Raw genomic sequence first — 23,239 nt, forward strand, 5'->3', positions numbered from 1 at the left:
CCACGTCCTGGGATTACAGCATGTGCCATCACACGTGGCAGGTCTAAATTTTAGCAAATAATAGCTTGCATTGTATTAAGCACTTTCATATGATTTATAAGTCTATTTATTTTGCTATAATTTATAAAAGCACTTGATGGGATATAACTACAGTAATTATGGAAGGATACCTAAGAATTCTCTTAAGAAGGGGTTCTAAGCCAGGCATGGTGGTGTACAATTGTAATCCCAGTACTTGAGAGGCTGAGACAGAAGGATCAGGGTTTGCAGCCAGCCTGAGCTACTTAGTGAGGCCCTCCACAACTTAGTGAAAATCTTTTTCAAAATATAGAATAAGCCGGGCGTGGTAGCACACGCTTGTAATCCCTGCGCTTGGGAGGCGGAGACAGGAGGATCGCGCAGGTTCAAAGCCAGCCTTGCTGGATTAAGAGACCCTGTTTCCAAATAAAAAATATAAAATAGGTCTGGGAGTGTAGCCCGGAGATAGAAGGGCTTCCAGGAACCCCAGTACTGCAAAAAATAATAATAATTTAAAAAAATATATATATATAGAATAAAAATAGGACTGGGGATATAGCTGGGAGGTAGAATGCCCCTGTGTTCAATCCTCAGTACCACAGAGAGAGAGAGAGAGAGAGAGAGAGAGAGAGAGTGAGTTAGTTCTGATTCCAATTTCTTTCCCTCCAGTACTAGGGAGTAAACATGAGTATTCTACCACAAAGCTGTATCTCCAGTTATTTCTACTTTTTACTTTGTGGCAGGGTCTCAAACTTCCTACGCCACCACTGTCTCCCAAGTCGTTTGGATTACAAGCACATGGCACCACACCCAGCTTAGTTCTGAATTATTTTGAAGTACTGACATAAAAGATCTTCTTGCAGATCACTAGAATTAAGATTACTAAACCGTTGGGAGGCTGAGACTGGAGGATCACAGGTTCAAGGATAGCTTAAGCTATTTAGTGAGGCCCTCTGCAATTTAATAAGACCCTGTTTCCAAATAGAGGTAGAATGCCCCTGGGTTTTATCCCCAGTACCACACACACAACACACACACACACACACACACACACACACACACACACAACTAAACCATAGTTAGTTCCCAATTACCAACATTAATTAAGAATCTGAGCCGGGCGTGGTGGCACACGCATGTAATCCCAGCGTTTGGGAGGCTGAGACAGGAGGATCGCGGTTCGGGGACAGCCTCAGCTACCTAGTGAGGCCCTCTGCAACTCAGTGAGACCCTGATTCAAAATATAGAATAAAAAATAGGGCAAGGGGTGTAGCTCAGAGGTCGAATGCCCCTGAGTTCCATCTCCAGATCTGGGGAAAAGAAGATCTGTGTCTATTTTTTTTTTTTTTAATCAAAAGAGCCAGTAGTTTAAAAAGTATTTACAATTTAGTTTGGAGTGCATTTTATATTATTTCTCTCTTCTCTCTCTCTACTTATATTTTCTTCCTAGTTATATTTTCTTCAGATTTGGGGCTTAAAAGCTCCAGGTACACCAGTACTAGCAGAAAGAAAACCAGCTTGTGCCAAAAAGGTCATCTACTAGATGATTACCTCAACTCAAGAGAAGAAATCAAATATAAGATTAGACTCATCCTGTCTCCTTCAGGTTACCTCACTACAAGGTCAACCTGGAGATGCCGCCTCTAACCATCTAGAAAACAGCCATCAGTGAGGTTTACCAACAAGACCCATCAGTATAAGCCTTTTTCTATGTGAAAATGGATGGCTAATCCCAGTGCTTGGGAGGCTGAGACAGGAAGATCACAGGTTCCTGGCCAGCCTCAGCTCCTCAGTGAGGCCCTACACAACTTAGTGAGACTTTGTTTCAAAATAAAGAATAAAAAAATAGGGCTAGGGGTATAGGGATATAGCTCAGAGGTAGAATGCCCCTGGCATTCTACTGGGGGAAAAAATGATGGCTAAGGGCTCTTGGGTGGTGGCATTTGATTCTACATTAGTCTGCAGTATTCGAGGGGAAAAACAAAGACCCGTCATTCTGAACCTTCTCTTACAGACCCACGCCTCACTGTGAAAAAGCATTCCTCAGGAAATTGCGATGGTTATTGTGTCTTGCCCACAGATGTAAACAGTTTTCCTCTTTTCAATTCTAAATTTAAAGACAGCAGCATGGCAGTCAGACATTACACTTCAGAGAAGTGCTTTTTCTGCTCAAAATAATGTTTGAAAATAGTAACTATAAAAAAAAACAAAAGAACAATTGAAAAGAACTCAGAACTTAAAAATCAGTCCCTTAAAAAAATTATTCAATGTTCTACTGCAGCCTTGTAAAATTATTGTAAATGGCTGCAAATAGAAGAGAGACAGAAAACACACATAAGAGACTAATAACTTTTTTCTTTGCAGAACTGGAAATGGAACCCAGGGGCATTCTACCTCCAAGCTACACCCCCAGCCCTAGTTTTTATTCTTTATTTTGTTTTTGTTGTTGTTGTTGTTTTGGGGGGTTTTTTGGTGGTATTGGGGGTGGAACCCAAAGGCTTTCTACCTCCGGGCTATACTCCCAGACCTTTTTAAAAATATTTTATTTGGAAACAGGGTCTCACTAAGTTGCTGAGAGCCTCACTAAGTAGCGGAGGCTGGCTTTGAACCCGTGCAATCCTCCTGTCTTAGCCTCCCAAGCGTGGGGATTACAAGCGTGCGCCACCACGCCCGGCTTTTATTCTTTATTTTGAAACAGGGTCTTGTGCTGGGTCTGGCCTCGAAACTGCAGCTCCTGACTCAGCCTCATCGTCCACCACGCCCAGACCCCAGTCCCCTTAATGTTAACCTGAGCTCTAGGCCACTGGCTCCCACTCACCTCTTCTGAGAGACCTTGGAAGGCATCCAGGCTCTGCTCAAATGTTTCAATGCTGAGACCCAACACCTCATCAGAAAAATTCAAGGCAACACACTACTTTATGGAATTGTTATTTTTCACATAGAAATGGCTCTTTGTTCAGAGTTTTGAAACCAGTAATTTTCCTCTTAACAATTGCAACAGAATTCCAAGCTCTTTGCACACTTGTCCCTCTTCTTCAAATCGCTTCTCCCCTGGGCAGGTAGCTCTCTCTTGTAATCCCACTACTACTTGGGAGGCCCAGCCAGGAGGACGGAGATTTGAGGACAGACTCAGCAAGCTGTGAGACTCATCAACCTAGCAAGACACTGTTTCCAAATTAAAAAATGAAATAGTGCTGGGGGTGTAGCTCAGAGATAGAATGTCACTGGGTTCCATCCCCAGTGCCACAAAAATAAATAAGCAAATAAATAAATAAATAAAATCAGGCTGGGGGTGGAGCTCGGAAGTAGAATACACCTGGATTCCAACCCCAGTACTACAAAACAAACAAACAAACAAACAAACAAACACACACACACACACACACACCCGTGCCTGGGCTCCGACATCTCCTCCTGCGGAAACAGCGCCTGATCACACTGGGCGCAGCCAGCATCTGCTCAGAAACACCTGCATGTTTGCTTGTCGACTCAAATCCAGGTCTGAAATCAGCTCCATCTAAGCAGCTCTGTCGAGTGTCTCCTTCAACACCGGATCCTCAGTGGGGCACACCGCCCAACCTGCAGCCACGCGATGCAGACGTGTGTGTGTGTGTGTGTGTGTGTGTGTGTGTGTGTACGCGCGCGTGGATTTTTGTTTTGTTTTTGTTTTGGGTGGAACTAGGGGTTGAACTCAGGGGCATTCTCACTCCAAGCCCTATTTTTTTTTTTATTCTTTATTTTGAAACATACATTGCAGAGGGCCTCACTAAGTAGCTGAAGGTGGCTGTGAACCGGGATCCTCTTGTCTCAGGCTTCCAAGTACTGGATTACAAGCATGCGCCACTGCACCTGGCTTTCAATGCAGACATTTATTTATTTATTTATTTATTTATTTATATTGTGGTACTAGGGATGGAACCCAGGGCATTATACCTTTGAGCTATACCCCTAGCCCTATATTTTAGCCTTTTTTTTTAATGTTTGAAACAGGGTCTCACTGCATTGCAAAGGGCCTCTCCAAGTACAATGCAAACTTTTAAATGAGTAAATAGAACAAGAGGTAATGCACAGTCTAATGCAAAAAGAAACATTCGGATTACAGATAGTGTGCACGCCTGTAATTCCAGGTACTTGTGGGAGGCTGAGGCAGGAGGGTCACAAGTTCAAGACCACCCTTGTGAGTGTTCTTGAGTGTTAGTGAGGCCCTGTCTCAAAACAGAAAGGTGTAATCCCAGTATTGGGAGGCTGAGACAGGAGGATGGCAGCTTTGTGGCCAGCCTCAGCAACCTAGTGAGACATGTTTCAAAATAAAGAATAAAAAATTGGGCTGGGGATGTAGCTTGGAGGTAGAATGCCCCTGAGTTCAATCCCCAGTACCACAAAAAAAGAAAAAGCAAGCTCGGTGGGTCAGCTCTGCAATGTAATCAGAGGGAGATCAGAAAAGTAATGTGGACCTGGAGCAGAGTGTATGGGCAGGTGTTCAAAAAAGAAGCAATCTGAGAACTTAATTAAGAAAACGTGCGGAGGGACACAGTACAAGTGTTGGAAGGATGAGTTATTCTGACCAGAACTGAATAACCAGAGGAAATGGTGAGATGAAGCTGATGGCGATGAAGGCTAGTGAAAGCTCTTGCTATTCACCGAGAGAAGTTTGTATTTGGGGGGGGGGGGCAGAATATATTTGAGAAGTAAAGGCTGGGCAGATAAATAAACAGAATTGGTAGCTCTAAAACACAACAACTCAGGAACTTAGAGCTGGTGACTAGCATAGCGATGATCAATTCCAACACCTTCATTTTTTAGACGGAGTAACTCAATCTCAGGAGGAAAATGAATGAAGCACTATATATATATATATATATATATATATATATATATATATGTTTTGGTTTGGTTTTTTGCAGTACTGGGGGTGGAACACAGGGGCATTCTACCTCCAAGCTATATGCCCAGTCCTATTTTTTATTTTTTGTTTGGAAACAGGGTCTCACCAAGTTGCAAAGGGCCTCGCTAAGTAGCTGGGGCTGTCTGGGAACTGCGATCCTCCTGTCTCAGCCTCCCTAGTACTGAGATTAAAAGTGTGCGCCACCACGCCCGGCTCACCACCCAAACTGTTGTATGCACCATTGTAATAAGTAGATATTTCTGCTGTTATTTTCTTGATTTCTACCCTCTTCTCCCCACCTCCTCTGAGACGTTTTGTAAGATCCCAACTGACTATCTCAGAACACAACTCTCGGGAGACAAAGATGGGATCATGTACTAAGGTCCATTGGCCTGAATCATCCTGGCTCCTCCCCAAGATCTAGAGAGGACAGGATGTAGTCACACTGCAGGACTGGTGGAAAAGAGCCAGGTGTTATTCTATACAGTATTCTCATGGCCGGCCTACAAGACAAGCTAGAAGCTGGGCATGGTGGCGCATGCTTGTAATCCTAGTTCTCAGGAGGCTGAGACGGGAGAATTTCAGGTTCGCGGCTAGCCTCAGCCACTTAGTGAGGCCCTCCAAGACTTAATGAGACCCTGCTTCAAAATAAAGAATAAAACATAGAGCTGGGAGTGTAGCTTGGAGGTAGAATGCCCCTGGGTTCCATTTCCAGTAACACACACACACACACAGAGTAACTAAAACAAACATCAACTTTACCTCTAAAACTGTCCTGCCTCACAGGAGCATTCTACTTCCAAGTCACATCCCCAGGTCCCTTTTGAAACAGGTTCTCATTAAGTTGCTGAGGCTGGCCTCGAACCAATGATCCTCCTCTCCTGTCTCAGCCTCCCAAGCCCTGGGGTCACAGGCAGACACCGTCACGACTAGTGCCAGATGAAATCTTGATTCAAATAAAGAATCGATGGTGCAAATTTAAGCAACTAGGTAAAAGGAGGGGGGTGATTGAAAGCGATTGTTGAAGTTGTAAACAGTTTCCATTGATATATTTTAAGTTTTTTAATTAATTTGATAACAAATGTGATAATAAAGACAGAATGTTTCTTGATTTAAAAAACTATAAGAGAAGCTGGACATGGTAGTTAACTCCTATAATCCTAGTACTTGGAAGGCCGAGAGAGGAGGATCACAGGTTCAAAACCAGTCTCAGTAACCTAGCAAGATCCTGTTTAAAAAAAATAAGGCTGGGGGTATAGCTTGCCCCTGAGTTCAACCTTCAGTACCAAAAACAGAAAGAAACAAAAAACTGTAAGAGAAAAGCCGGATGATGGCACAAGCCTAAAAGCCCAGTTACTTAGGAGGCTGTGATGAGACAGGAGATAGAAAGTCCAAGACCCCTGGGCAACTTAGCAAAAATAAACAATAAAAGACTGGGGATATAGCTCAGTGACAGAGCACCCTGAGTTCAATCCCAACTACTTAATTAATTAAGAGAGAAATTAAAACAATAGTCGAGCCACATGCAGCACAGCACGCCTGTAATCCTGTGGAGCACGCATGTAATCCCGTGGAGCACGCCTGTAATCCCAGTGCTTGGGAGGCTGAGGCAGGAGGACCTCGGTTTCTGAGGACAGCCTCAGCAACTAACTTAGCAAGACTCTTAACAACCTCGCAAAACCCTGCTTCAAAATAAAAAATAAAATAGGGCTGGGTGTGTAGCTTGGAGGGGGAAATATCCTCGGGTTCAACCTCCAGTACCAGTAATTATAATAATAATAGTTGAAGTACCTCAATGAAGTCTTAACTTTTCAACTTTTCACATTTATTTATAGATTGGAAAATAAGTCTGGCAAGTTTTTTCCCCCGTTTGATTTTGTGATTTAGAATGTACAGATATAACAGGAGCTAATGATCTTTCCAAGCATATGAGAAATAAAAATCAATTCTGTGTAAAGGTGAGTCCCGGTCATCTAAATAACTCCCGCTGGGTCCCCAACATGACAATCTCTAAACTGCAGAAGTCAGTGTTTGTTTCCTGATTTAACTACAGCCCTGAAAAGCTGCTCAGTGCCCAGAGAACACTTCCTCATCAGCCAGTAACTACCCTTCTTGCATCAAGGTTGAAAACACAGCCAGAAATTGACTTGAGGCTTCTGAGCCCGTGTCTGTGTAACCGAGCTGCAAAGCTCTTCTAAGGCTGTTGCAGGAATGTATCTTCTAACATCCTACCGGTAATGCTGAATCATTCCTCCTGAGAGGAGCTTTTTAAACTTGATATTTTTAAATTTCAACCCTTTTGAAGTCAAAAGGAAGCACTTAAATTTAAAATCTAGGGTATTTTATGATTGCATATTTTTAGTGTTCGAGTTATTTTGGAACCATGACTCTTCTTCAGATGCTGTTTCGGCCTTGATGGCAGGCACGCGGTGCTGATTTAGGCATGTCCCAAACATATAATCGGCCGGCACCCCGGGCATAACCAGATGGGCAGGGCCCTCCCTCAGGCCTCAGAAGAGCAGGTGCCATTCGTGAAACCATAAAACCATGGTCAAGTATTCCAGCAGACACTGTGCTGTGTCCAGCTGCTCAGAGTGGAATGAAATGGACAACATAATAGGTGTCTAAAGTTATGCAAGTGAGGGGAGGGAGCTGGGATCCAACCCAGGGATGTTCTACCTCCAAACTACACTCCCTGCCCTATTTTATTTTTTATTTAGAAATAGGGTCTCAGCCGGGCGTGGTGGCACATGCTTGTAATCCCCGCACTTGGGAGGCTGAGACAGGAGGATCGTGCAGGTTCGAAGCCGGCCTCAACTGGCTTAAGAGACCCTGTTTCCAAATGAAATATAAAATAGGTCTGGGAGTGTAGCTCGAGGTAGAAGGCCCCTGGTTTCCATCCCCAGTACCACCAAAAAAAAGGGTCTCACTACTTGATGAGGCTGGCCTTGACCCTGCAATCCTCCTGTCTCGCCTCCCAAGTACTGGGATTGCAGGCGTGTGCCGCTGTACCAGCTTGAAGTCATCCTCTTTGCAGATCCTTGATAGTTTCCTTTCAGGCGTGCTCCTTTGTGAACAGAATCGTAGCAGCCGCGTAACTAAACACAAGGCAAAGCCCTAAACGATGTCTGCTCAGGCCCAAAAGGAACAGAGCAGAGGAGAAAAATGACTGGGAAAATGTTCCCGTTAATTCGTGTTATTGACTTCGCACATCTCAGGCAACATTTCTTCCCTGTGCTACCGCCCTAGTCATCAGTGCCTGGCCTGGGAAGGGGGGTGGCGACGTTGCTGGAAAAGCAAACCGCCAGCCAAGACTGCGCCATGATGCTGAGCTGCGAAGTACTAGTGTCCGGCTTGGGCTGAGGGCAGGAGTTTTCTTTTGACATTCCCACAAATTGATCCATTTCTTTTTTCTTTTTTCTTTCTTTCTTTTTTTCTTCTTCCTGAGACTGAACCCAAGGACATCCTACCTATGAACTACATACACCCCATCCCTATTTTATTTTTTATTTTGAAACAGGATCTCCCTAAGTTGCGGTGAGTCTCACCAAGTTGCCAAGGCTGCCTTCAAACCTGCAATTCTCCTGTCTCGGTCTCCCAACTACTGGGACTACAGGCAGATGCCACCACACCCAGCTGGTCCAGTTATTTTTCAGTGAATCATTTCTGTCGAAAGAACTTGGAACTGAGCCAAATAATTATTTTATACTTGGCGGTGGAGCCATAATGTAATGACACTGTTTTCGACATATTCCTGCTAATGGACAAAACTTCCTCTTATAAAATCAGAGCACCATAAAATATGACTTTTTCAAAAATGGCTTCCCTCTGACCTCACCACTAGGACACCTCTGTTTTCACAACGATTTGGGATGTACTTCTCAAAGAGGAAACATACATGAGATGGACTTAGTTCATTTCAGTAATATACCCATCTAGAGTCTACAAACATGTTTGAAGGATAAAGATGTCAAATAATCAAATACAACAATTATTTTGTTACCCTAAAATACATTTTATACTTCTGTATAAGCCAATTTCTTAGAAACCTCAACTGTGTTTTATTTATGTTAAATATAACTCAAAATACATATATGAACAAGTATCACTTGGTGAAAATAATTCTGATAACTCTTTTGTGAACTCCTGCTGTACAGAAAAAAAAAATGCTTTAAATTTTTATAGATGTCAGGCGTGGTGGTGCATGCCTATAATCCCAGTACTTGGGAGGATGAGACAAGAGGATCACAGATTGGAGGCCGGCCTCAGCAAATTAAAAAGATACTGTTTCAAAATTTAAAAATATAAAGGATGAGCCGGGCGTGGTGACGCATGCTTGTAATCCCTGAGCTTGGGAGGCTTAGACAGGAGGATTGCACAGGTTCGAAGCCAGCCTCAGCTACTTAGTGAGGCTCTCGGCAACTTAGTGAGACCCTGTTTCCAAATAAAGTATGAAATAGGTCTGGGAGTATAGCCCGGAGCTAGAAAGCCTATGGGTTCCACTCCCAGTACCAAAATATAAAAAATAAAAATTAAAAATAAATAAATAAAAATATAAATGATGTAAAGACCTAGAGATGTAAGATAGATTGCTCCTGGGTTCAATCCCCAGTATCAAAGAGATAGAGAAAAAAAAAGTGCTATTTATAATTCTATTTCCTATAAAACATTTTTCTCATTGTTTTTGATGACATTAATACATCATTCTCTTCCTAAATTTCTTAGTTTTTTGGCACTACCTACTAATATTGACTAGTGAGTGTTTGATTAAGGCACTCTTCTTCCAGTATAAGTTGATTCTTTCTTAAAATTTCTATTCTAGACCCACTATGTGCTAGCCTTCATGTTTACATCAAGGCCTTTGATGTAATGTGCATTGACACAGATTCCTTTAGGTTCATCCTATTGAGTTCAATAATCCAACCACAAAAAGACAAGCACCTTATGATCCCTTTCATATGTGGAACAGAAAACAGTTGATCTTACAGAAATAGAGTGTGGAATGGTGGTTAATAGAGGCTGGATGGTTGAGGGAAGAGGCAATTAGAGAGGTACTGGTCCAAAAGTACATAATTAGTTGGGTATGGTGGCGCACGCTTGTGACCCCAGTACTTGGACGGCTGAGACAAGAGAATGGCAGGTTTGAGGACAGCCTTGGCACGTAATGAGACTTATCAACCTAGCAAGACCCTGCTTCAAATGAAAAAAATAAAAAGGCCTGGGGGCACAGCTCAGAGGTAGAATGCCCCTGTGTTCAAAATTCAGTAACACACACACACACACACACACACACACACACACACACACACACAATTATAGTTAGAAAGAATAAGTTTTAAAAACCTATTGCACAGCATGGATTAGTTAATGATGACATACTGTATTCTTGAAAAATACAGATGGATATTAAGTGTTACACAAATCATAGCTACAGGAGGTAATGCATTGTCGGCTGGATTGAACCATTTCATAATGTACATATACTTCAAAATATCAGGTTGTATACAATTTTGTCTAGCAAATTTAAATAAATAAATGACCGATTCCTTGACTTAAGAGCTCGCTGAAATCAAGGGAGAAGGTCAGTCAAGCCCTATCCCATGTTGTTCAGTAAGTCTACCTCCTCTGTCCAGAGGGTAATCGCCCTGGTCCTGTCTGGTTTGCACTTCGCCTTGGTAAAGCACTGTTGATAGATAAAGACGACACCTAAGTGTCTCTGAGAATTACCATCATTGTCCTGGTCCCTAGTTCACAAGGTTTCACGGTCATTAAGCATGTCAGCCTAACACGTCATGGAACTTTGAAAATAGAGACAAGTCCAGTAGTTGTTGGGAACAGATGCCACAAGCCAAGAAAGGCATGGGCTAGCAATTAGAGCCTGATATGCAAAAACTATACTTCTAGTTGGGGTTTTAAACTTTATGGGCTATGTTTATTTTAGGAGTATTTAGGCACCTGAATAAAAATAAGATCTGAAAGTATAAACTCTTACCGTCTTATGCACTAAATTAGAAAGCAGGTTGATATGTCAGAAATCATGTATTTTAACAGTAACAAAACAAGACCTTCCCCTCTCTTAGAAGAAACTTTATATTATAAGAAAAAAATTTTTTGACATTATATGCAAAACATTTTAAATGCCAAAATGCAGATAAAAATAAAGGCTTGGCACATATAAAAAGCAAGTGTATATGGACACTAAAATTTGTTTTGCAGTACCACTCTACCTCTGAGCTACACTCCCCAGCCCTTACTTTTGGTTATTTGGAAACAAGGTCTAAGTTGGGGGGGGGGGGGCTCACGGGTAGCTGGGGCTGGCCGTGCTCCTGTCTCAGCCTCGGTACTGGGGTTACAAGCGTGTGCCCCCACACCGGGCACGCTAAAATTTATAATTGCTTACACTTGTTATTCACAGCACCTCAAGAAGCGGGTAAAACAGACTGCGTTCCTAAAACAATATGTTCTTATGAACACTTGATAGGAAATCAAAGTACATTTATCATCATTTCCTTCCAGTGTATTAGACAGTCTTTAAAAGAAGTCAAATACCAAAAAACTAAAGACAACAAATACCACAGATGGCCCCTTTGCGATATTCTGGTTTTATCAATACAGCCATTTCTATCTGATGAGCCTGGGATGAGACGCGGGGTACCCTCCTCTCTGACAGAGGCCGTCTGGGGCAGCACCCCTCTGCTCAGGGTGACGGCACCAACTTGGGCTCTGGCCAGATCACCCCGCAGGGTTGCCTGGCTCCTCCAGCCCGGCGACCGCGCCAAGGAGCAGGAAGGCTGCCGCCTTTGTGCAAGGGGCTCGGGAGCCCTCCCGCGGAGGTCCCGCACCGAGGGCTGCGTGCGCTCGGGAAAGCTGGGGGCCCGCACTCCACCTCCTGACGTCGCAGGCCCGCACCTGCGCGGCCTGTGCGGCTGTCACTGAGCCTGGGCTTGAAATAAACGTAGTTTTGAGAAGTTTGATTCATGGTTCCAAACCAGCCCCGCGTCGCCTTAGGGCGCCGATATTGGAGGATTGGGGAGGATTGGGGGGCTCTCCCTCCCCCACGGGCTGACCACCCGGCGCCTCGGAAATTCCAGCGTATGCGTTCATTCCTGGGGCGATTTTTCTCGGGGAGGGGGCCGGCGGTCTCCACTCCCGGTGGTCAACAAAGGGCGCGGGGGGGCGGCGACCCCACTCACCTCCCGGAGCTGCTCCAGCTCCCGCCGGAGGCCGTCGCACTCCGCCTCCAGCTCGTCGTACTGCTGCTTGAGGGCCAGCTTCTCCTCCAGCACCGCCAGCCCGTACTCGGCCGCCTGGATCTTCTCGTGCGTGGTCTCGGTCAGCTCCTGGGTCAGCCGCTCGATCTCCGTCTGGTAGCGGTCGGCGGCCGGCAGCGCCTCCTCCGCGGCCATAGCCCCGGCGGGCGGCGGGGGCGCGGGCAGGCGCGGCGGCCCCTCGGCCGGACCCCGCGAAGCGCGGCGGGGCCGCTGCGCTCAGAGGCGCCGGGCCGCCATGGCGCCGCGCCGCGCCCAGCCGCACCTGCCGCCGCCGCAGTCGCCCCTCCCGCGGCCGAGCGCAGCGGGCGGGGGGGCCGGCGCCTCGCGCAGCCCCGCCGCGCCCCGGAGGCCGAGGGGGAGGCGGCGGCGCGGCCGGGGCCTCCCGGGTCTTTGTCCGCCGACCCGGCCCGGCTCAGAACACTGCACGGAATCGGCGCCTTCTCCAAAGAAATGCCAGCAAAACTAACGGGGCTGGGGCCCGCGCATCCTCCCCTCCACCCAGGCTCGCGGCCGCCTCCCCAGCCTGCCGCACCCGACAGATGCCCGCTTCCCAAAGCCCTCTCCCGAAGGCACCAGCCCTCCCTCCTCCCGCGTGTCCCCGCGTCTCCCCTCTCTGGTCTGGCCGGCTCAACATAATACTCCAAGAACCTTCTATCCCACCAAGACCGCTTTCACTAAAGCCTGCTCGCCCTAGCATGGGCCTGGGATCCCAGCTGCTCAGGAGGCTGAGATAGGAAGATCCCAGGGTAGAGGCTAGCCTCAGCAACTTAGTGAGACCCTATTTCAAAATAAAAAGGGCTGAGGGTGTAGCTCAAAGGTAGAATGTCCCAGGGTTCAACCCCTAATACTAAAAAAAAAAAAAAAAAAAAAAAAAAAAAAAAAAAAAAATTATTTGAATTGCTCCCAGGCATGGTGGCACACACCTGTGATCCCTGCTACTCCGGAGACTGAAGAGGATTTCAAGTTTGAGGCCAATTTAGTGAAATTAATGAGGCCAATTTAGTGAGGCAATTTAGTGAAACTCTGTCTCAAAAAGAGTTAAGAGTTAAGGGTATGGAGCTCAGGAGTAGAGGGCCCTTAGGTTGAATCTCTGGATAATATAATAATAATAATAATAATAATAATAATAATAATAATAATAATAATAATAAATACTTGCCTTTATCCAAGCTTTTCTGTACCCAGTTTATCACCAGATCCTTGTCCACTTAGAAAAAAATACCACTAATAAACAGAGTGGGGTTTCATGCCTGTAATCCCCGTAATTGGGAGGCTGAGACAGGAGGATCATAGGTTTGAGGCCAGCCTAAGCAAGTTAGTGAGACCCTGCTTCAAAATAAAGAAAAAGGGCTGGGAGTGTAGACTGGAGGTAAAATGCCCCTGGGTTCAATCCCCAATATCAAATTACCAAGTCTACAGTATACTCCAGCTTGTATATGGAAAATAAAAAAAGACGATTGTAGGATGAGCAAATGACAAAATTTTACAAAACTCCGAGTACTAGGCTGTCTGTTCATTGCTTCAGAAAACGGATAAAAAATATTCCTTCCAAATGCTATTTATCACAATAAGACTTCTCTTGCAATTATCTGATACAAAATAGATACATATAAATAAATAAGTGGGGAAAACACAGGAACCTTGCATCCACCATGAATTCCAGCCTCGGAGACCGCCGCAGATGGTAACACACATTCCCATCCCGGCCTGTGGTCTCCTGCAGGGCGGCGCCCTCCTGCGCAGGTGCGCTCCTGTAGGCCCGCCCTTTGACCCTCGTGAATGATCCCGAGCTGCGAAATAGAGGGATGCAGCTCACAGTTGTGGGTACTTGATCTGCCTCTTTCTACTACCCCCGGCCAGTCCTCACCACAAACTACGCATCGCCCTTCCAAACGGATCATAATCCTTGGGGTCGACTGCTTGGTCTCCCTCTCCTTTGGACAGAATTTGTGAGTTTGCCTCTGATGCTGCTGCTGCTCCCCGATTCTCCACCTTACCCCATTTTCTGACATTTTCTTTCTTGGCTTTTTTTTGGGGGGGGGGGGCAGGATTGAATCCAGAAGCATCCCGCCTCCAAACTACACACCCCTGGGCCTATTTCCGATTTTGAAACAAGGTCTTGATAAATTGCTGAGGGTGGCCTTGAACCTGCAATTCTCCTGTGTCAGCCTTTCAAGTACTGGGGTTACAGGCGTGTGCCACCACACCCGGTGGATACGCTTTTCTTAATGCTTTTCCCACTCTGGTCAGTCATATACATTACTCTTACACTTTAAGATTTTGCAAGCTGGCATGGTGTCCCATACCTTTAACCCCTGTACTTCAGAGGCTGAGACAGGAGTAGTAATACTCTTATCAACCTAGTGAGATGCTCTTTTCAAATAAGAAATAAAATCAGGCTTGGGGTGTAGCTCGAAGGTAGAACCCAGAGGCCTGGGTTCAATCCCCAGCACCACAAAAAAATTAAATTTTTTTTTTTTTTTTTTTTTTTTTGCGGAAGCCCGGCATGGTAGCACATGCTTGTAATCTCAGTACTTGGGAGGCTGAGACAGGAGGATCACTGTTTTGAGGACAACCTCAGTTACTGAGTCCCTCCAAAACTTAGTGAGAACCTGTTTCAAAATAAAAGGATTAGAGCTGGGCGTGGTGGCGCATGCTTGTAATCCCAGCGCTTGGGAGGCTGAGACAGGAGGATCGCACAGGTTCGAAGTCAGCCTCAGCTACTTAATGAGACCCTGTTTCCAAATAAAGAATAAAAAATAGGGCTGGGGTATAGCTCAGAGGTAGAATTCCCCTGGGTTCCATCCCCATTACTGCAGAATAAATAAATTAATTAATTAATTAATTAAAAAGGGGGCTACGGATGTAACTCAAACATAGATTGCCCCTCAGTTCCATCTCTAATACCATAAAAAGACTTTGATTAGTTCAATGTTGACCCCTTTATACATTGGTATTTATTTATTTATTTATATTATTATTAATATTTATGTATTTATTTATTTTGGTGGTACTGGGGTTCCTGGAAGCCCTTCTACCTCCGGGCTACACTCCCAGACCTATTTTTACATTTTTATTGGGAAACAGGGTCTCCTAAGTCAGCGCCTGCGGCTGGCTTCGAACCTGCGTGATCCTCCTGTCTCTGCCTCCCAAGCGCGGGGATTACAAGCGTGCGCCACCACGCACGGCTATACATTGGTATTTAACTTAAAGATGGTAAACTTACTTCCTTATACGCGCTATTCTTCTAGTACTGCAAGTTATAATTACCTATGTTTTCGTGTGTGTGTGTGTGTGTGTATAAATGGGGTTTATATATACACATATATATATACATATACATATGTATATATATCAATGACGGGTGTGTAGAAATTTTGTACGCCATTCCTAGAAGCAGTGCCCTCGCACATCTCTCTGTGTGCACTCCTAGGTATTGAATCCACGCGTGCTCTACAACTGAGCTACTTCCCCATATCTTTATTTTTTAATTTGGAAACAGGGTCTCACTAAGTTGTCCAGACAAGCCTCGAACTTTTGATCCTCCTGCCTCAGACTCCTGAGCTACTGGGATTACAGCCGAGTATCACCACACCCAGCTTCCTCAGATTCTTCATCCTAGCGGACTCAGATCATTTGTGGAATTTCCTTCTTACAAATATTTAGAGCTGGGCGTGATGGTACACGCTTGTAATCCCAGCATTTGGGAGGCTGAGACCAGAGGATCGCGGTTCTCAGCCAGCCTCAGCTAGTTAGTGAGGCCCTCCGCAACTTAGTGAGACTGGTTTCAAAATAAAGAATACAAAATAGGGCTGGGGGTGTGGGTTCCATCCCCAGTACCACCAAAAAAATATATATATATAGAAAAAATGTTTTATTTTGTTTTTTGTTTTTCCTTTTGTTTTTTGCGGTACTGGGGATGGAACCCAGGGGCGTTCTACCTCAGAGCAACACCTCCAACCCTATTTTTTATTCTTTATTTTGAAACAGGGTCTCACTGAGTTACAAAAGGCCTCACTAAGCTGAGGCTGACTTCAAACCTGCACAATCCTCCTGTCTCAGCCTCCCAAGTGTGGGGATTACAAGCGTGCGCCGCCACCACGCCCGGCTTTCATTCACTCATTTAAAATATGTTTGTTAGCCGGGCGTGGTGGCCAACGCTTGCAATCCCCGTGCTTGGGAGGCTGAGACAGGAGGATGGCGCAGGTTCGAAGCCAGCCTCAGCTGGTTTAAGAGACCTTGTTTCCAAATAAAATATAAAATAGGTCTGGGAGTGTAGCCCAGAGGTAGAAGGCCCCTGGGTTCCATCCCCAGTACCACCAATAAATGAATAAATAAATAAATTAATTAATTAATTAAAATGTTTGTTGAGGGCCCATTCTATACAAAGAACAATAGCAGGACCCATGAATTTGATGACCAATAAGATGTCACTCATCAGGGGTTCCTGATGTCACAGAAGGGACAGGCAAGACAAAATGAAAACCAAAAGGCTAAATTCCTAGGACAATCCCGGATTGTGGCACGGGCAGGCAGGATTTAACAGTGATGAGCTGAAAAGCCCGGGGTGGCCTGGCTTGCTGTGTGTTCTCTGTCCCCTCGCCTTTTTTTCCCCTCAGTACTGGGGTTTGAATCCAGGTGCACTCTACCTCCGAGCTACACCCCAGCCCTATTTTATTTTTATTTTTGAAACAGAGTCTCACTAGGTTGATAAGAGGCTCACTACTTACTGAGGCTGTCCTCAAACCTGCTATCCTCCTGTCTCAGCCTCCCAAGTACTGGAATTTTTTCTGGTACTGTAGATTGAACACAGGGCCACTCAACCTGTGAGCTATTCCTCCCAGTCCTCCCACCTTTTTAAAAAAACAAACAACAACAACAACAACAAAAAAAAAACAGGGTCTTGCTGAATTGCTGAGGGTCTTGTTAGGTTGCTAAAGCTGGATTCAAAACTGCGATCTGCTGGGTGTGGTGGCACATGCTTGTGATCTCAGTACTTAGGAGGCTGAGTCAGGGAGATCGCAGGTTCACAGCCAGCCTCAGCAACTTGTGAGGCCTTCTGCAACTTAGTGAGACCCTGTTTCAAAAAATATAAAGAACAAAATAGAGCTAGGGTTTTAGCTGGGAGGTAGACTGCCTCTGGGATCAATCCCCAGTACTGCAAAAAAAAAAAAAAAAAAAAATGGGTTGGGGTATAGCTCTGAGGTAAGCACCTTGGGTTTAATCCCCAGTGTCTGTCTGTCTGTCTGTCTGTCTCTCTCTCTCTCTCTCTCTCTCTCTCACACACACACACACACACACACACACACACACACACACACCAATGTTGGGGGATGCTTGTGAGGAAGAGGGGATAACATATGTAAAGGCTACACTAGAAAACAGCTTGGTGGCTGGGCATGGTGGCATACACCTATAATCCCAGTATTTCGGAGCCTAAGACAGGAGTATTGAGGTTCAAGACCAGCCTCAGCAACTTAATAAGACTGTGTTTCAAAATCAAAAATAAATGCCCAGCATGGTGGCCTATTATTGTAATCTCATCATTTCGGAGGCTGAGACAGGAGGATCGCAGGTTCGAGGACAGCCTCGGCAAATAGACGCAATGAGCTAGCAAGACTGTTCCAAAATAAAAATAAAAGAGGTTTGGAGGTGTAGCTCAGAGGTAGAATACCCCTGGGTCCAATGCCACACCAAAAAAAAAAAGAAAGAAAGAAAGAAAGAAGGAAAGAAAGGAAGGAAGGAAGGAAGGTGAGTTCAAAGACTAAAAATCAGAGAGGCTGAGGTTTAATAAGCAAAATGGAGCTGGGCGTGGTGGCACACACCTGTAGTCCCAGGACTTGGGAGGCTGAGATAGGATGATCACAGGCTCGTGGCCAGCCTCAGCTGCTTAGTGAGGCCCTCTGCGGCATAGGAAGACCCTGTCTCAAAATAAAGATTTTTTTAAAATAGGGCTGGTAGGAGGTAGAATGCCCCTGGATTCAATCTCTGGAACCGAAATAAAAGCAAAAGAGAGATACCCAAGACTATACAGAGACAAGCATCAGTGGAGAGGACATATCGCCTGCTCTGCAGATCAGAATGAGGACTTGGGGTTTTCGTCTCAGGACGGTGAGAGGCTTTGACTGTTCTTTAGGTAGAAATGAAGTGATTTGTAGAGTGAGAATATCATTGAAGGACACAGAAAATATTGGTTGCATCAAGAAGTGGGGCCAGAGTTGGAAGCTGTGGCTGTTGTCCCTGTGGCCCGGACCAGATGATGCAGTGGGGAAAGAAGGAGCGGGGTCCGGATCAACTGGGGGAGGGAGGGAGGACCAGGTCAGGGCCGGCTAGACCACGAGGTGAGATAGGGAGGAACAAGGAAGATACAGGAGCTAATTTCTCCATTGGGAAGATGAGTCACCTGAGAAAGTTAGATGGTCATTTAGATTGGACATATTCAGGAAGTTGAAAATTCTATTTTGCATATGTTAGGTTAAAACACTTTGGAGAAGGCTGGGCGTGGTGGTGCACGCCCAGTACTTAGGAGGCTGAAACAGGAGGATCACAGGTTGAGGCCAACTTCAGGAACTTAGTGAGACCGTTTCAAAATAAAAAATAAAAAAGGCTAGGGTTGTTGCTTGGAGGTAGAATGACCTTGGATGCTATCCCTAGTACAAACAACAACAACAACAACAACAACAACAACAACAACAACAACACTGGAGAGTTTTTTTCCCTTCGGGTCTGGGGATGGAACCCATAGGCATTCGACCTCCGAGCTACCCCCCCCCCCCGCCCAATTTTTTTATTCTTTATTTTGAAACAGGGTCTCACTGAGTTGCAAGGGCCTCACTAAGTAGCTGAGGTTGCCCGTGAACCGTGATCCTCCTGTCTCAGCCTCCCAAATGCTGGGATTACAAGCCTGCGCCACCAGGCCCAGCTTACTTTGGAGATTTTTAATAGAAATGTTAAGTAGCCTGACTGGTGGTACACGCCTATAATCCCAGTGCTTGAGAAGCTCAAACAGGAGTATTACAGGATGAAGACCAGCCTCCAAAATTCAGCAAGACTCTCGGCAACCTAGTAAGACGCTGTTTCCAAACAAAAAATGTAAGAAAGGCTGAGGTATGTAGCGGATGCTCCTTGCTCCGCGGCCCACCACGGCGGAGAGCGGACGATGCCTGTTCCGTAGTCCTGCCGTGGCAGCGCGCTGCTCCAGGTGGCTTCATCTCCCATGAAACTGATTGTAGCGGAGTCAGATAGAATAATATGGAGAAAATTAAAAACTGGAGTTGTTGGAGAGAAGGCAGCTTGACAATTCTGCTCCCGCTGTAGCCGGCACTTTACTTGTATAAAAGATTTAAACAAAACATTTCTAAAACTGATTCCAGGGCAGGACAGTCACGAGTTTAGGGTCACAGGCCAGGTTTAGAGAGAGGCAATCACGGATTCACTTAGAGGAAGAAAGGGTTGAAAGACCCCCGAGTGGTCTTTCCCTTAGGAATGGAGACCCCGGAACCCAGAGATCAGTCCGAGACCACAGGATGCAATAGCATGAGGATTTTATTAAACACAGGTACCTGTGGGCGGCAGAGTCTGCACAGAGACTTGCGCGCCCCTGGTCTTTTTCAGGGGGCTTTTATAGGGGCAGCGGAAGCGGGGTTACAGAAGCAGAAAAGCATTGTTAGCCTAGATACAGAGTTGCTATTGGTCCCGGTAACTAGGGAACAAGACGACCTCGATCATGAGGTTGTTTTGGCCTTTACTTAATAGAAAATTGTATAGGACATACGGTATCGGTCTGTTCTGCCAGGAGACTGCTAGCGAGCAGTTATGCTCCCATTCTTCCTGTTTGGCAGGCTCACTGACTTTTGAAACCCTCCACAGCAGCACTCTATCTTCCGGGTTCAGATTTAGGTTAATCATGGCTTCGCTTTAGCTAAGCTGAGCTAGGGTCTTTCATTCCCCCATTTTCTTTATTGTGAGTTAAATCATTAACTCTTTTATTAGATTTCGGTTTCTCGTTCCACTAGCTGCTGGTATCGCTGGGTTATGACCAGGGTTTGAATTACTGACAGTCGATCTTTGATAAATTGTACTAGCCGATTGAGGATGCAGGGTCCAAAAGAGAGCAGGAGAAGGAGGATCAGGAGAGGTCCCACTAAGGAAGATATCAGGGTTGTGAACCAAGGGGATTTATTAAACCATCCCTCAAACCAGCCTTGTTGGGCATCGAAGATTTTCTGTCGCTGTGCTAGCCTTTCCCTGAGTTTGGCCATGCTGTCCCTCACTAATCCTGTGTGATCAGCATAGAAGCAACATTCCTCCTTTAATGCCGCACATAGGCCCACTTCCTGCAGGAAGAGCAGGTCTAGTCCTCTCCGATTTTGCAATACTACCTCTGAGAGTGAGGTTAGAGATTTCTCGAGTGCACTCACAGATTCTTCCAATGCCTTTATGTCAGCATGCATGGCTGCTTGCAGAGCACTAAATTGGTGAGTTGCTATTAGGGCTGATGTGCCTGTACCAATTCCAGCTGCCACTCCCCCCACTGTTAACCCTCCCAACAATAATGCTAGTGTCATTGAGACAGGCTCCCTTTCAAATCTGCCCCTATGCTCAAATCGTTCAATGATATAGCTGGATTCATGATAAGTTATTCTGGGCCATAATTCAATTAATACACAGAAACCAGAAGTAGCATGTAATGCCACGGCGGACACGCAAGGGGTTAGGCCGGAATTGCATGCCCAATGAGTGCCTTTTCCAGATGCCAAATAAGTATCACTAGGATATATATCCAGTGTTTGATTGCATAACCCTTGATGGGACTTAGGGACTTGTCCGATACAGACCCCCTTTCCTGTTACCTCAGACAGAGTTAATTTATGCTGCAAGGTTCCGGCACAAGCTGCAGGGACAATAGAGTGATTAGTAAAGCTACCTAACACCGCGACTCCCTCATAATACGGCGGGGTTGATACCAAGCAAAGCCAACATTGTTCAGTTTTAGAAGGCTCAGTAGCATTTAGGGTAGCATATGCTTCTTTGATTAGGTTATATAATCGACTTCCCGTACCTGGCCGAGGATTCCTTGTGGGGGGGACAGACACCATGGGAACGTTGCTGGGCTTGGGCAAGACATGTGCCCGCATGGGTTCATCAGGTAGTTTTTGGTCCGGCAGTACAGAGTTTGGGCCCATTATATAGGTGCTCAGGGGGCTGACCTTCAGACGGATTCGAAAGATTATTCCATGGTCTTTCCCAGATAGGTACCATCGAAGACCCCATACATAGCCAGATTGCCATCCTAATGCTCGTCTGCCTTTGGGGGTAAAGGTAATTCTTAAGGTGAGGGGGTTACGTTGCGAGCGCCAACAGTCAGTAGGGCGTTCGTAGCCTGCCTTGACAGATATAAGATCCCAGTCAGAGACTGGCTTCCAATATGCATCTCCTGTGGTCTCGCACCCCCATGCTCCACAAAAGTAATCTTGATATCCCCCACATTTGTGGGCCTGACTTCTGTCCCTGTGGTCCCCCGGGCAAATGTAAAAATCAGACATCTGAAGGTTACATCGGGCGAAAGGACTTACACATCCATAGGGCTGGCCAGAAAAGTCTCGGTGGGACCTCCACCCATTACCGACGGTCATATCGGGTAGATATGAGTTGGGGTTAGTCGGATCAGCTAATGGGATATCCCACGTGTCCAGTCCTGCCGCTAGTTGACAAAAATCTGGCCTAAGGGTGGGCCACCAAGTTCCTAGTGCCCGCTTGTCTTGTTTCTCCCAGACAATTTCCCCTGTCTGGGAGAGTACCTGCCAGGTCAAAACATAAATCTGATGGGGATTGTTATCCGCCATTCCCCCTTTTATCCCTGCCCAAATTATGATTGAGAGTCCCCACGCAAGAGTTTTATCTTTAGGGGATTGTTTCCTCGCTGTATTTTCCACTCTGGACCTGTTGATGATTTTGTCACGTTTCTGGCCGGCTTGGCGTGCGAGACGTGGATCCATGCCGCTATGCCGTCGACTTTGATGGCAGTAGGCGTTGTTAACAGTACGGTGTACGGGCCCTTCCAGCGCGGCTCCAGACTCCGAGATTGGTGGCGGAGGATCCAAACAATGTCTCCAATCTGAAAGGAATGCGGTATAACAGGTTGATCTAGCTGATCTCTGTAAGCCGCAGCAAGGGGTTTCCAAACTTCTTCCTGTACAATCTGTAATGCCTTGAGATGGGCCTGTAAAGTGGAACTGTTAGCGTATTCAGAAATATCAGCATCAAAGAAAGTAATGCTCGGGGGCGGAGCCCCATATAGGATTTCAAAAGGAGTAAGTCCATGAGGTCCTGGTGTATTTCTAGCTCTATATAGAACTAACGGTATCAGGAGAACCCAGTCTTTAGAGCCAGTTGCCAACGTTAATTTAGATAAAGTCTCCTTAATAGTTCTATTCATTCTTTCTACCTGCCCTGAACTCTGGGGTCTGTATGCACAATGTAATTTCCAATTTACCCCCAGCAACTTGGCCACCAACTGACTTACCTGGGACACAAAGGCTGGTCCATTATCACTGCCCAGGACCTGGGGCATTCCGTACCTGGGGAAGATTTCCTCTAGAAGCTTCTTCGTGACTATTTTTGCAGTTTCACCTTTGGTAGGAAAGGCCTCTACCCATCCGGAAAAAGTATCTATGAATACTAAAAGATATTTGTATCCATACATTCCAGGTTTTATTTCAGTAAAATCTATTTCCCAATGTATTCCGGGGCGATGTCCCCGCACTCTGACACCTTGCAGGAGCTGCGTTTTTCCTGAATTAATCTGTGCGCAAGCTTTACAATTGTCCATTACCTGTTGTAGTATCTTATTTTTATTAAGAAGATATAGTCCCACTTCGCATCTTTCTAGAAGGGTACTCATTTTCTTTTTCCCTAAATGTGTTAATTTATGTAGTTGTTGTACCAGCCATGTGGTTGACTCAGTGGGCCACACAATCTTAGAATCGTATACCCAATACTGTTCCACCGAATCGTAAGTGGCCCCCATTTTCTTTAGGAGACTTAAGTCCTCCTTACTATATTT

General features: G+C 45.6%; 1 protein-coding gene across 8 annotated transcripts in view; it reads right to left on the minus strand.

The window, feature by feature from the left end:
- Nucleotides 1-12,309, minus strand: part of BICD1 (BICD cargo adaptor 1) — a gene marked incomplete at both ends in the record, with an annotated part of 241,407 nt that extends 229,098 nt beyond the window's left edge. For all 8 annotated transcript variants that reach the window (XM_080706007.1, XM_080706005.1, XM_080706006.1 and 5 more), the window contains one exon: nt 12,097-12,309. In XM_080706007.1, the coding sequence (XP_080562133.1) occupies nt 12,097-12,309 (213 nt within the window). The remainder of the gene's footprint in view (nt 1-12,096) is intronic.
- Between the last annotated feature and the right edge of the window lie 10,930 nt (nt 12,310-23,239).

The sequence above is a fragment of the Muscardinus avellanarius genome (genome assembly GCF_963383645.1).
Source record: "Muscardinus avellanarius genome assembly, chromosome: 11".
In the NCBI taxonomy this organism is placed as follows: Eukaryota; Metazoa; Chordata; class Mammalia; order Rodentia; family Gliridae; genus Muscardinus; species Muscardinus avellanarius.